This window comes from Drosophila kikkawai, chromosome 2L (assembly GCF_030179895.1).
Source record: "Drosophila kikkawai strain 14028-0561.14 chromosome 2L, DkikHiC1v2, whole genome shotgun sequence".
Classification (NCBI taxonomy): Eukaryota; Metazoa; Arthropoda; class Insecta; order Diptera; family Drosophilidae; genus Drosophila; species Drosophila kikkawai.
Genome location: NC_091728.1, coordinates 4,446,012 through 4,458,794, shown reverse-complemented (window position 1 = coordinate 4,458,794; position 12,783 = coordinate 4,446,012). Strand labels below are relative to the sequence as shown.

The following is a 12,783-nucleotide window of genomic DNA, read 5'->3' as shown; positions in this document are numbered from 1 at the left end:
AAATAAACAAGGTCCGGTGGTGGCCAGTAGTGGCTCCTGTTTTTCAGAACAGATTCTCAAGGATGGCATCTCCCATTCCCCGCCTGTTTATTCTCTTCTGTGTAATTACAAAACGTGATTTTGCTTTTGTTTGGTTCTCCTTTTTTTTTTTTTTTGCTGCCGCCAGACAACATTTCACGGTTTATGTTAATTTTTTTCTTTTATTTTTTGTGTGTCTTCCTTAGCTTAAATTATAGAAGGGAGTCCCTGTTGTCCAGTTTTCTGCTTCCGTTTTTTTTTTCGTCGTTGTTTTTTTGTTTGGGGTCGGTGTATTGTTGCAGCTTGTATGCTCCAAAGGTGTCGTAAAATAAAAATTCATAAATATTTAGTGCACGTTTTATTATATGCCACCACATTTTCGCCACCAGGCGCATCCTTGGGCTAACCAAAAATCATTTAAATTTTATTTTGATATTTAATTGGGATGACAAAATAAAAATCAAATTTTCTGCTTATTTCAAGTTTATTTAAAATGAAAATAAATACTTTTTGTATAATTTAAATGTGTATTTCAGGGATTTATATTCTACAATGTCGAAGCTGACATTACTATCAAATTAAATCAATCATACGCACCGTGTGCTTTGAACAGACACCGTTTAACATATTCGGACCTCCGTTCACAGCACTCCCTTGATGGAAGCTAGAAATCGAACTCATTGAACCGCAAATGCAATGTCAAGCAATTTCATGGCAGCGGAAATCTTTCAAAGTTAATTTTCAACACACGGGCAAACAGAGGAGTCAAGACGGCTACTCTGTTAGGGGCGAGAAAATTGTACAACTTCCACAGACTTCAAAGCGTCAATAAGCAGATAAATATGGTCGAATGGGCGCGGGGGCGGGGGGGTAGACTGTGTGTGTCTCTGGGGGGCGTGGCATGGGGTATGTCAGCCAGGTGGGCGTGTCCGTTGGAAATGGCCCGGCTGTCTGGCAAACAAGCTGACTGATAACGGAAGCTGGCAATGCACGTGTTTACCTCTGGATATTTGCTGTCTCCCATGGAACAGGATGCCCTCTGCCCTGCGTCCTCTGTCTCGCTCTGGCCGTTTGTGCTGTCGCAGGACGATAATGATGATGATGGTGGTGGAGGGGGGGGGGGTAGGAATGGGAAAAGGGGAAAGGGAAGCGGGGGCTAGCCCCCATCCGCTGCTGATGTCACACATTCATGGTCATTTTGCTGAGTCAATCGTTTGAAAAATTTATGTTGCCTTCAAAAGCAAAATTTGCCATCGCCGTCGTTTGATTCTCGGCAATCGACCACACACAGTGGGTTGAGCTGAGTTTAAATATAGGTCCGTGAAGAGACTCTCTTTTCAATATATAAAAATAAGAAAATAGTTATAGATTTTGGAATAAATCTATGTCTATTTAAAATTCACTTAAACTGAATGCTTTCTTTCCATATAAAATTGTAAACTTTTATATTAAGGAAATCCTAGAGTGAAATATAATATATATTGTTAATTTAATCTCCCAAAATACATTGACTTTAGGTCACTGTGCGGCACTGAGCGAGGCAGATAGTCAATAGATGCGGTTCATTTAACTTGACTGAATGCTCATCGACTGCTAACCTGGCTCCACCGTCTGCGATGGCAGTGTCTGGCCGGATCGGGTTTCGGCCTGCTCGCTTTTGACCCACCCAAAACTCAATTCAGGTTTATGAAGTGCTGATGTGTGTCTGATTTAATTGAAATTTGATGCACTTTTCAATGTCTGTCGTTGAAGTCAGCAAAAGTGTTTCATTAAACTTCAGTCATGTTTAACCACTTAATTGTGGCACTTTGCTGAAACATGGATATTTTTGTTGACTTACTAAAATGAACATTGGCAATGACATTGATATGCATTTGTTCCTCTGGAGTGTGGAACAAGGAGTGTTATAAAATTCTTGATTTGACATTTATTGCAGGTACCGATGGGGTTGATTGGCTGGAAAATGAACCTAATGAAAAGTGAAAAGTCTGCTGATTTCTCTGGTCAAGATCTTTGTGAATTATTGAAGCCACGAAGCTACTATCTTTTAAGTAGACAATATCTATTTAAATGTAAAGACAAATTAAATATTTCCAGACTCTTAACCCTCAAAGGCTACACGTTTTAATGCGCTTAAAGCTGCCTGCGCCACAGAAAAACACCAGATGTGGGCAGTAAAGTGTCAGGGACCATGGGCGAGCCAAACCTTGGAGTTTCCAACAGACTGCAGTTAGGAACAAAAAAAAAAAAGAGGAGACGCGAACGAAAAGGGGAGGAAAATGGCGAGTAAAACTTAACAAGTTCACTTAGAAGAAATTAAGTTTTCAGCATTTATGTTAGGAAAACTGTAAAGAAAAACTTTCTTAATGAAGCGACGACAATGTGGTGAGCAATGAAGAAATGTTCGGAAAAAATAGCAGTACTGAAAAACTGAAAGAAGCGCATAAGTTTGCAATGAAAGTAAATTAAACGAGAACCCAGGGAATGAAAAACGTAAGTTTAAAGAAAAACAAAAACCTATTTTTTATTATGCAAATACAAAAAGTATTAGAAAGAACAATTTATAGGTGAAGAATTCATTCTGGTGAAAGCCTTGCTTGGTGAAATATGAAATTTGAAATACAGTTTATAAATTCGCATATATTTTCACCTTTTGGTGAAGCCTTTCTGACCAAGGTTAGCCCTAAGCTGCCGTTGTTTATTAATTATTTGCCAAGTGCTTTTGGATGGAGCCCATCAATCCATAGCACACCCAAAATTAACCTAATTTTTTACCGACTCAATGTTCAGGGGGGAAAGGTGCGAGTCGGAAAGGTTCGTCCACAAACACAGGCGCAGCAGTCTTGTTTTTAAACTCGGAGCAATTTTTTACCTTTTGTAACTCACAGGCACACACACCCTGTGGACCCCTGAGTATATTTGTGAGAAAAGCAGCCACAGTTGGAAAACTTTTCCAGTCGCCTCCTTGAACACCGCCGTACGTCTTCGCTTTTTGGGGGGGAAAATTTACTTTCTTGAAGATAAATTATATGAGCATTTCCCAAAGGTTAGCGTGATAAATTTTCGGCAGCGTAAGCAAAATATCCCACAGAAAAACCCAGAGTCTGACTTCGATCTTGCGGCCAACTTGCAGAAAAGGACTCGCCGCATATGTGTGCGAGCGAGTGTGTCAGATAAATTGTTTATGTGTCTGTGGGGAAGCGATTAGTGTTAATGGGTTCCCCCTCGCCCTCCCCCGCACCCCCAGTTCTTAAAAAATGTGTGATTCTTGGCCCTATTTTTTTGCGGGGATATTTGATTCAAGTTTTCTTTTCAAACACTCCTGCAGCGCATATGAGCAATCGATAAGTGCACACAGACAGCAGGACAGCGGGACAGTTGGATGGACAGGCAGGCCATATGGGAAGCAGTCGAACCCCGAACGTAGTACATTGGGATATATATTTTCAATTTCTTTCTACAGCAGAACGCATCTAAAGTTGCCCCGACCAGTCAGGCGGTGCTGAGATTGCAGCCGGGCAGGGATTGCCAGGACATCAGGCAGGACAGACAGACAGACTCACTCCGCACGACTCCACTCCCAAAAGTGCCTCAGCCATTGTCATTGCATCGACTTTTGCCGGAGTTTCATGTTTAAATGTCAATTTCTCAACGATGCCAAAGTGACCAACGAGGAACCACTATCCAGGCATCCAGTTGTTGCCACACACCGAGTCCTTGCGCAGACCCAGCTGTAATGTATGAAGGAGGCTAGGGCACATATTTTTTAACGCCAGAGCATTGGCATGGTCCAAGTTATTTTTTCAATTACTTCATTGTTGATAGGGGTTCGAAGGGAACCAGGCGGAAGTAGCTGGAGAGAGGATATGTGCTGGCTTTGTGGTCAGCTTGGCTTTTCTCTTTGTTTACCGGACTCGATTATAGGGCCAAGGTGTTGTGATTTGGTGTGCGATACCACATACGATTAGATGGGTAAATACTTCGAACTTATATTGGTTAAATATTGAAATGGTAAAAGGGAAGCTGAAAGTTTTAGTTGTTTGGAGGACTTTAAGGTATCAAAACTCTACAGACACGGATAATATAATATAAGATGCTGTTTAATTCTGCTTTTAGAACCAGTTAATCTAGAAAAAATACAAAATAAATGGGAATCTCTTCCGTCCCCGTTGGACGTCAAACGAAATCGGACAACCTAAACAACTCAATAAATCAGCTGTCGATTGTGTCGTTTTTCCTGCCGCTGTCAGAAGGAAATATAAGCAAAACACACAGTTGTCAATCCTTTCGTCCGGGGCAGGGCAATTAGTCCTGTCGACCGGCCACAGTGGGTTGGGAGTGGGGTCAAAGGCTTACAGCAGCTAATTTTCAATTTGCATGACACGCCGCCGCCGCCTGCCATCGATATAGGCAGTTGATGGTGATCCCCATGACGACGATTACATCGGCCGGCGAAATATAAATAAGTTTGGCATTTTAATTGAAATGGGTGGGGTGTGGGGTGTGGGGTGTGGGCCCGGGGCCAAAGCTCACGGAAACGACTATTTTGAATGAATTAAATGGCCGTCGAAAATCTTTATTTATAACAGCTGCGGGCCACTAGCTACGATACCCGCCGCGTGTCCCCCCAACCAAGATCCCAGCTCTTCTGTCTGCTGGCATCGGAAATATTAAATGAAACGAAGCAAATCCCATTGTCACCCGGTTTCGGGATTCGAAATTGGCAAATAATTGACAAGCTATTTGGGGCGTGTTGATTGGCAAAAACTAATGCCAGCAGGACGGCACTGCGCACGGGGGACAAAAAGGCGGCAAGAGAAATCGATATACATTTGACTGATGGACAATGGTTGGTCCAGCCGAACAATGGCACCCTGAGTACCCTGAATTTTATGCGGAAAAATATATTTCAAAGAAGTCTAAAAGCTAGTCAAGAAGATCAATAAGCAAAATATGCTTGAAGACTTCTTTTTATCAGAAATGTAAAGCTCAAATTTATACGCCTTAGAAATATACCTTGTTGTTTCTAAGCTCCCATCAAGTCAATATTAAATACTTTAATTAATTCAAGGCAAATTTAATTTCACTCCAAAACCATTGACTTAATCACCTTTAAAACCAATATACCCCAAAGTAAAACTCTGGGCACAAAAAAAAATACGTGACAAGACCACATGAAACAATGTGACATTAAGCCATTTCAACGCAAAGGGGATTTGCCCTGCCCTTCTGTTTCCACTTTCCTTACTGATGGCTGATGGCTTTTTTCGGGCCAGCACATGCGGGGAGCACAATATGTATTCAATATGTATTCATATCAAACGAAATCTGTCTGCGGAGGGATCCGTGCACCTCAGGTGGATAAAGCGGAATGGCCCGGCACATTGCATACATTTCCTCTCGGCACTCGGCAAGCCCGTCTAAGCTCCATGGCGGCCCAATAAAGTCCGCAGTTGATGCGTTTCGTCTTGTTAAAATAATTGACAGGTGGTCGTGGTAGCCATGGTTCGGGTCAATCTCTACCAGGAGCCGGCAACGGAGCATTAGTGCCGTTTATGACAATGCTGAACAAATTGCGGGCATTGAAATTGATTGGCCAGATTGTTTGCAGGCAGGCCAGCTGGCGTTTAAGTCGATATTAGAATTTACTCTTAAGACTTGACAAACTTATTTAGTTACAATATTTGCTTTAAATTTGATTTAGATAAATTAAAGCTCGCTTTTATTAAATCTATTTACTCAGTTTTTACTTTACTCTTTTCTCCTCTTCAATTATTTTTAAAAGTTAGTTTGTTTAACATTATCATTTCATAAAATAAAAACTTATAATGCTAAAGTCCTGCCACTGCTATCCATAAGCCAAATATTTATTCGAATTAAATTAGATGTCATGCGGGGCAAGCAAATGAACAAACGGCGGTTCCCAGGATAAAAGGATGAGATGAAAGATTTGACCAAACGAACTCACCATAACATCGAAATCAAATGTTTTCATTGAATTTCATTCGAGACGTGTTCATGAAATTTTAATTAGTTGGCAAGCTATAAATTATTCAATGCCACGTCGCTCTATGGCCAATGTAATGGATTTTTCTCTCCCTTGATTGTGTGGCCCCCCTTCTCAGGTCCTTCTTCGCATAGAGCAAACTATGGATAGGAAGGAAAGGGAGGAGACAAATCATAAATTTAAGGCAAAAATAGCAAATAAATTCTTATTTATCTTAGTAAACATAATTTTTTAATTCTATTAATTTGGATTTTTGATTACTTATCACAGTCAATTTAATAATTGTTTAGAAAAGTATAAATATATTTTGAAATTCTTTCCCCTAGAACTATAATCTCCTTTTTTTAATTATAGGATTATCCCTACTTCCTGTCCAAGCTTAAGTCAATTAGGAATTCAGCTCAGCATTTCAATTTTCCCCCGTCACTCATTCAGCTAATAACATATTTTCAACTGAGGAAAGCCAAGCTGCTGGCAGAAAAGGGCAAGTTTTAATTGACTTGCCACATAAGGGGATTGTTTTGTTTGTACCTGTTGTGTGTGCTCGATTGCTAGAATGCCACAATGCAGAGCTTCAGAAAGGGTCCTAGCAATCCTTAGCGAAGACAACTCCAGGACAGTAGCCAAAATGATCGGGCGGGGCTACACGTAGAAAAAATCATATTGAATAATAATGATATTTAAGGTTAATTTAATCAAATTTATATATTTTGAAACAGTTTTAAACTGATTTCCTACTAATTTATCTAACCATTACATTTTATTTTTTTTAATGCTCTTATGTTGAGCCCCAAATCTCACAGTGTAGCTGCGGTTCCCCTGTATGTGTGTAGTGGTGCGTATTTTATGCTTTTGCGCCCTGCGCCAACTTAAATGCTAACTTATGTTTAGATTTTGCCCAAGCCCGAGAACCAGAAAAAAGGCGGTAGAGAGAGGGGAGATGTAAGGGCCAAGCAGCTAAGCCGGCTGCCACATTGTTGGCCTGGTTGTATGTCGGGGTTTTTGGCAAACTGCAACTGCGACTGCAACAGCAGCAGGAGCAACATCAGTAGCAGTTGCCGGAGCAGCAGTCAAATTGCAAAAGTTTCTTGCTTTAAGCATAAAATATTTATGTCTGCATTTAGTTTAGTTTTGGCTGGGTTTTTAGTTACTTTCCCGGTTGAAGAAGATTTCTTTGTTGCAAGTTTGTCTGGCTGAGGCTGCCGTTTTATTAAAACGATATTTGCCTGGGCCCCAAAGAAGCCAACGGAAGTCATGGCCTAAAATGTTCGAAAAGGCTTTGTTCTTAATTAAATGGTCGGAACGGAAAGACAAAACGGACTCCTGATTGAAATGCGATTGCCAAATTGAAATTTCAATCAATGTTAATTACAGAGAAACGAATATCTGGGAATTGACTAAGAAATAGTTGTGTAATTGCCCAGGCTACCTGATGCCCCCTAAAGTTTAGTTTCTTTTATGTAAAATTTATTTAGGGTAAGAGAACAACCACCTTTAAAGGACAATAAGTTTCTTATTCATTAATTAATTCAATTGCAAATTGTGTCCGACAATAATTTATGACCTGAAATATGCTTAAATATAACACATGGTCCTTGCTTGTCCACTGTCTGCGTTAATTACCTTCTGACCTTGAGGAAATAATTGAAATGAATGTTAATATTAATTAATCAAATGAAAATATATACATGAAACAGAAAACTATATTATTTTAATTGCGTTTCGTACCAGAGATATTGAAACAAGACTTCTTTTTGGTCCTGTTGCCCCCCGTTTCCGTAAACTGGCCTCGGAGCACTATTCACAGTTTGGGGGTGACTGCCCAAGCGATTAATTTACTAGCCACCATAATTCCCATTACCCAGATTCTTGTGGTTATTCCGCTTCAGGCCGTTTGTCAAATCTATATTTTCTATTTCCTATTGCGCTCCATTGTGGCGCCCAAAAAACTTTTGCGTAAACAAATGATTTCTGTTTACACACTCATTTCTCAACATGTTACCTATTTAAACTTTTGTGGACAGGAAAATTTAATTAAAACCAAAACACAGCTGCTCCTCGAGTGAACCCCAATAAAATCAACAACGTTTGGAATATGAAGACGTAACTGAGAGCTGTTGAGAAGGGCCAGGAGAAAAGCCCAGACACTCACAACAATATTTTCAATTATAACTCAAGTTTATAACGGAAAACTTGTGAGACCGGAAAGCCGGTAGGGGAACGGGCTAAATAGAAAAGCTTTTGGGGGGAGGGCGTCGTAGAAAGAAAATATAAAGAACAAGCCCCACAACAATAAACCGTAAAGCGAAAACTGTGCGAACGAGATATTGACACAAATAAAAATACAACTCAGTTCGAATTTCAGTTAATTTGAAGAGTTGGTTTTCCGGCTTCTCGAGCAGAGAATTTCCATTGTGAAATAAATTTACTAAAACAAATCAAAACTTTTCACATAACTTTCGCATCAATCGAGAGGGCGAGGTCTTTGGAGGTCCCTGGACCCTGGCAGCATGCATGCCAAGTAAATCGAAACAAAAAGCTCCAAAGAGCCGTAGCAAATTGCTGGATTGTGGATTTATAATAGTACAATCTCACAAACGGGGGAGTGGGGAAACCCACCACGAAGACCTCGCACAAATTTCAAGCTCAAGTTTAACCAACATCATTTTGTCCTTGAGCATTGTTATTTTTCCCCTATATTTTTCCTTTCGCATACACTTTCTGAAGGAATAGAAAAGTTAACGGAAGGTTTTGACATATAAAAATCACCGATTGTCAAGGAGTATCGGTGGATAATCAATAGAATATTCAAGAGCATCCGCAAGCCTGTTTTAATACAAATATATTTTTTTAGAAGATCTATCGAGTGACTTGTGCTTTATGCATTCCATTTTCAATAGAAAATTTGACTTTTTTTGTTGGGAAAGTCAAGCCAGGCAGTGGGCGAGACGAGAACTGAGAACTTCTTTGTGATGATGACGTGTCAACTTTTGTGGAACTGCAAAGTTTGCGCAAAATGAAGCGACAAAGCAAAACCTTTCCAGCATAAAAAGCTAAAAAAAAACCTACAAAATGGAAAGGGAAACTGCACGATAAAGTTTTTTCTTTTCCTTTAAATTGAATTAACGTGAGAGCAGACCAGAAGGAAGGGGATGATGCCCTTTACACCGGCGGAAAACTTACGATGATTTATTTGCTTCACATGGCAAAGTTGAGTGTCACTTCTTTCTCTTCCTCCACTTGTTCAACCTCCTCTTCATCCTCTTTCTTTGCCAAAAAGCGACAGAGCAAGAGATGGTGGAATTATATAGAAAGAGATAAAGGGGGTGGAACACCTGGCTGACCGGTCACTGAAAAACTCTTAAAGTAAATAGAACTGTTTTTCCCTTAATAACTAAAAAATTAAGTAGAATTTTCTTATATGAATTCAGGCCTCGGCTTCGGAGAAAATGTTTTGCTTTATACTTGAGTAATAAGAAACAAAGTGTTTTCTTTGTCAATTCTTGGGAACTTCAAGAATTCCGAGAACAACAATAAACTCAATTTAAAACTGATAAGGCAGAGCACTTCCATAAAAATGAAATATGTTTTAAGAAGATCATATTTCTATTATATGAAGTATCTATGCGAATTCGCATATACATAATTAATCTCCTTTTTTTTAGAAAACATTTTAGACTCAGTTTTATATTTCTAAGAAATAAATATATATACCCACACATATATTCATAGAAAAATTTTAAAAACTTTTATATCTTTTGACCCAGAGAGCAATTTCACTTTCCTGATAACTGAAATCTACTTATAAGAGCATCAACAATTTTATTTTAAAATTAATAGCTGTTTTTTATAAAAAATTCAATTTCTAGGAATTCTCTCTCTCTGGAATTGGCTGATAAGGCAATTTTTCAGTCTTCAGTGCTTTTTATATACAATTTAGTCGGGTGAAGAGCTCAGTCTTGAATAATCTCTCGTCTTACTAACGATGTCTATAAAATTCGTTCTTGCAATTTCTATTTTCTGCTGTGTATTTCTGGTAGCTATTAATGCCCAGAACCAGCAATATGATGATAAAAAATTTAGAGACCTAAAGGTATTTTTAAATAAATTACTAATAAACAAGAACTTAATTAATTTATAAATTCTACAGGCGCTCCATAGGTATGATCGCATGCCCCCACTGCCTTCTTTGATGCCTCAGAACCCACAACAAGATAGTCAAGGGAATCTGCAGCCAAGTGTAAATTAAAAAAATTGTATTAATATTGAAACCAAAAAAAAACAATTAAGCAATGTCTACTTAAAGGGAGGAAATAAGAAAATCCCTGTAGTAGGATCCCACGCAACTCGTAGACCTCAGAACCCACAGCAAGATGATCAACATAATCGGTTCCAAAATGTAAGTTCAAAAATAATATTAGTTGAAGACCAAATATGATTTTGTAATACTTAAAGGGAGGCAATATGCAAGTCCCTGTAGTAGGATCCAGTTCAACTCGTAGACCTCTGAGCACCCAGCCAGATGATACCCCACGTTATCCGTACCAAAATGTAAGTTCAAAAATAATATTAGTTGAAGACCAAAAATAATTTTGTAAACCTCAGAGCCCTGTGCAAGATAGCTCACCTGATCTGTACGAAGATGTAAGTTTAAAAAATGTTTTTAATGTCAAAGACCAAAAACGATTTAGTAATATTTAAAGGATGGTATGGAGCAATCGCCTGTAGTAGGATCCCAGAGACCTCGAAACCCACAGCAAGATACCCCACGAAATCGGTACCAAAATGTAAGTTTAAGAATGTCACGAATGTCAGAGACTTTAATTAATTAGACAATTCTTTTAGAACCTCCCACAAAATAGACTTGAGACCCTATATTTCTACCCAAACTTTGTAAGAAACTTTCAGCGACAGGAATACGTAAGTTTCAGTATTATGGCCTGATGCACAAATAATAATCAAAGTTCCCTAAAACCAGAATAAAAATCAAAACTGTGTGAGCACTCCAACTGGGGTTTCATGCCAACAGCAAGAAAATGTAAGTTGCACGCAGTTTTTAATGTCGAAAATAAATAAATATATTGGTAATTCTTACAGTTCCGCAGTTCCAACTACCAAATGAATTCCTTGGCTACAAATATTTCCGACAGGTTTAGGCCATCTAGGTTTTAGTTTGAAGTCTAAAAAGGACCATGAGCTGAGATAAGAATATTTTGCCGAAAATCTTGTAAAAACAATGAAAATAAACTATTGAATATATAGTTTTTAATTGATATAACTTCAATGGGTTTTTCTTTAAATTGAAGTTAGAGAAGAAAGGGAATATTGAATACTTAATGCTATCGATTCTTTGATTAACATATCGGCCTGCATTAAGCTAAGAAATAATAGAGATGACGAGACCGCAAAAAGATATATTGATCTTCATTATTTATAAAAACATCAGCTCCGTGACTAAAGCGTTTAGATAAAGAATCTTAAACAAATGTCCACCAAGAGCGCTAGATTAAGCTTGTTTTGAAGCAAAGACACAGTCTGCCTCAACATATCCGGCTTATCTGCGGAAAAAACTAATTTGCTAAAATGTAGCTTGGCTTATTTGTCGTCGTTGCCGTCATTCGGGACATTTTTGAAGCTGATGCCGAATCCACTGACAAAATCCAGCAACTCCAGCATCCATCATAGAGCTGGCTGTGGGATGGAAAGGCTCAGACTGCCGACGACTTTTGGCATCTGAATTTTTGGATGGCAAATAAGAACAGTGAAATGAATTCTTGAGCCAAGGACGCAACAACTTGACTTTCTTCCGTTGCAATCACTTTGTTGGAATGAATTTTTTGATTTTTTCAGAATTGTTATCCTTATGGCAAAACAATTGGACCGTTACATATTAAATTTTGAAGTGGCCTCCGCTCAGCAGCATCGTCTTTGGCTAACAAAGGCACCACAACCAAATGCGGTGCGTTAATGGCTCATGCAACATTGGCCCGGGCGAGGTCATGGTGGTTAAAGCCCAATGAGGTGCTGCCATGATTTAGTTGGTTTAGCTTTACTTTGGCATTCAGACCTCCCAGTTGTTGTTGCGGTTGCATTTTGTGGCTAATATGAGGGGAGAGTTCTGCATGCAAAGGAATAAAGGGTGATTTTGCTACGCACTTGAAAACTTAAATCGTTTAAGATGCAAAGAAGTCGGTAAATAATGTTTATGATAATACAATGTATAGTTTTATAACAAACTAAAAATGCTAAATGCTTAAAACACAAAAGCCTTTAAACTTATTTTCATATTTGCTGACGCACACCAAGAGCGAAATTATTCATTAGATCACTCACAGGGCAATCAAACCGGGTCACATTAAGTATTTATTTATACAAAGCGCATACATTTTGCAAATGTAATCAACTATATTTTTTCCACGAACACAAGGCATCTGAAATCAGAAAAACCAACTTAAATTTTAACTGCTCTGACCTTTGGCTTTGGTTATAATAAATTGTTGGCTCCAAGAAAAAGTTTTGCGCTTGTCAGCGAGTTATCTACGTGTGGGTGAGTGTGTGTAACTGTGTATCGGAGTTTTCAGTGTTTCCACTGTTTTGAAAAACTTGCAACTGGCCAAAACCCCGAAAAAAAGGAACAACTTTTTCATCCTGCAGACATATCACTCTCTTGTGTGTGTGTGTGCGAGCTTTGTTGTAATATATTATGGTCAGCGGAGAGTTTCATCCTTCCATGCCGGTCGGAAAAGTTTGCCAACAAT

At 38.8% G+C, this 12,783-nt stretch overlaps 1 protein-coding gene across 1 annotated transcript; it reads left to right on the top strand.

Annotated features, from left to right (window-relative positions):
* Positions 1 to 9,986: 9,986 nt before the first annotated feature.
* LOC138929628 (uncharacterized) lies at positions 9,987 to 11,294 on the top strand. Its single transcript, XM_070289034.1, has 9 exons — positions 9,987 to 10,118; positions 10,176 to 10,265; positions 10,332 to 10,424; positions 10,481 to 10,576; positions 10,631 to 10,669; positions 10,729 to 10,812; positions 10,871 to 10,945; positions 11,004 to 11,063; positions 11,123 to 11,294. Exons 1-9 carry the CDS (start codon positions 10,011 to 10,013, stop codon positions 11,195 to 11,197), a joined length of 720 nt encoding a protein of 239 aa, XP_070145135.1. The 5' UTR covers positions 9,987 to 10,010; the 3' UTR covers positions 11,198 to 11,294.
* Positions 11,295 to 12,783: the final 1,489 nt, after the last annotated feature.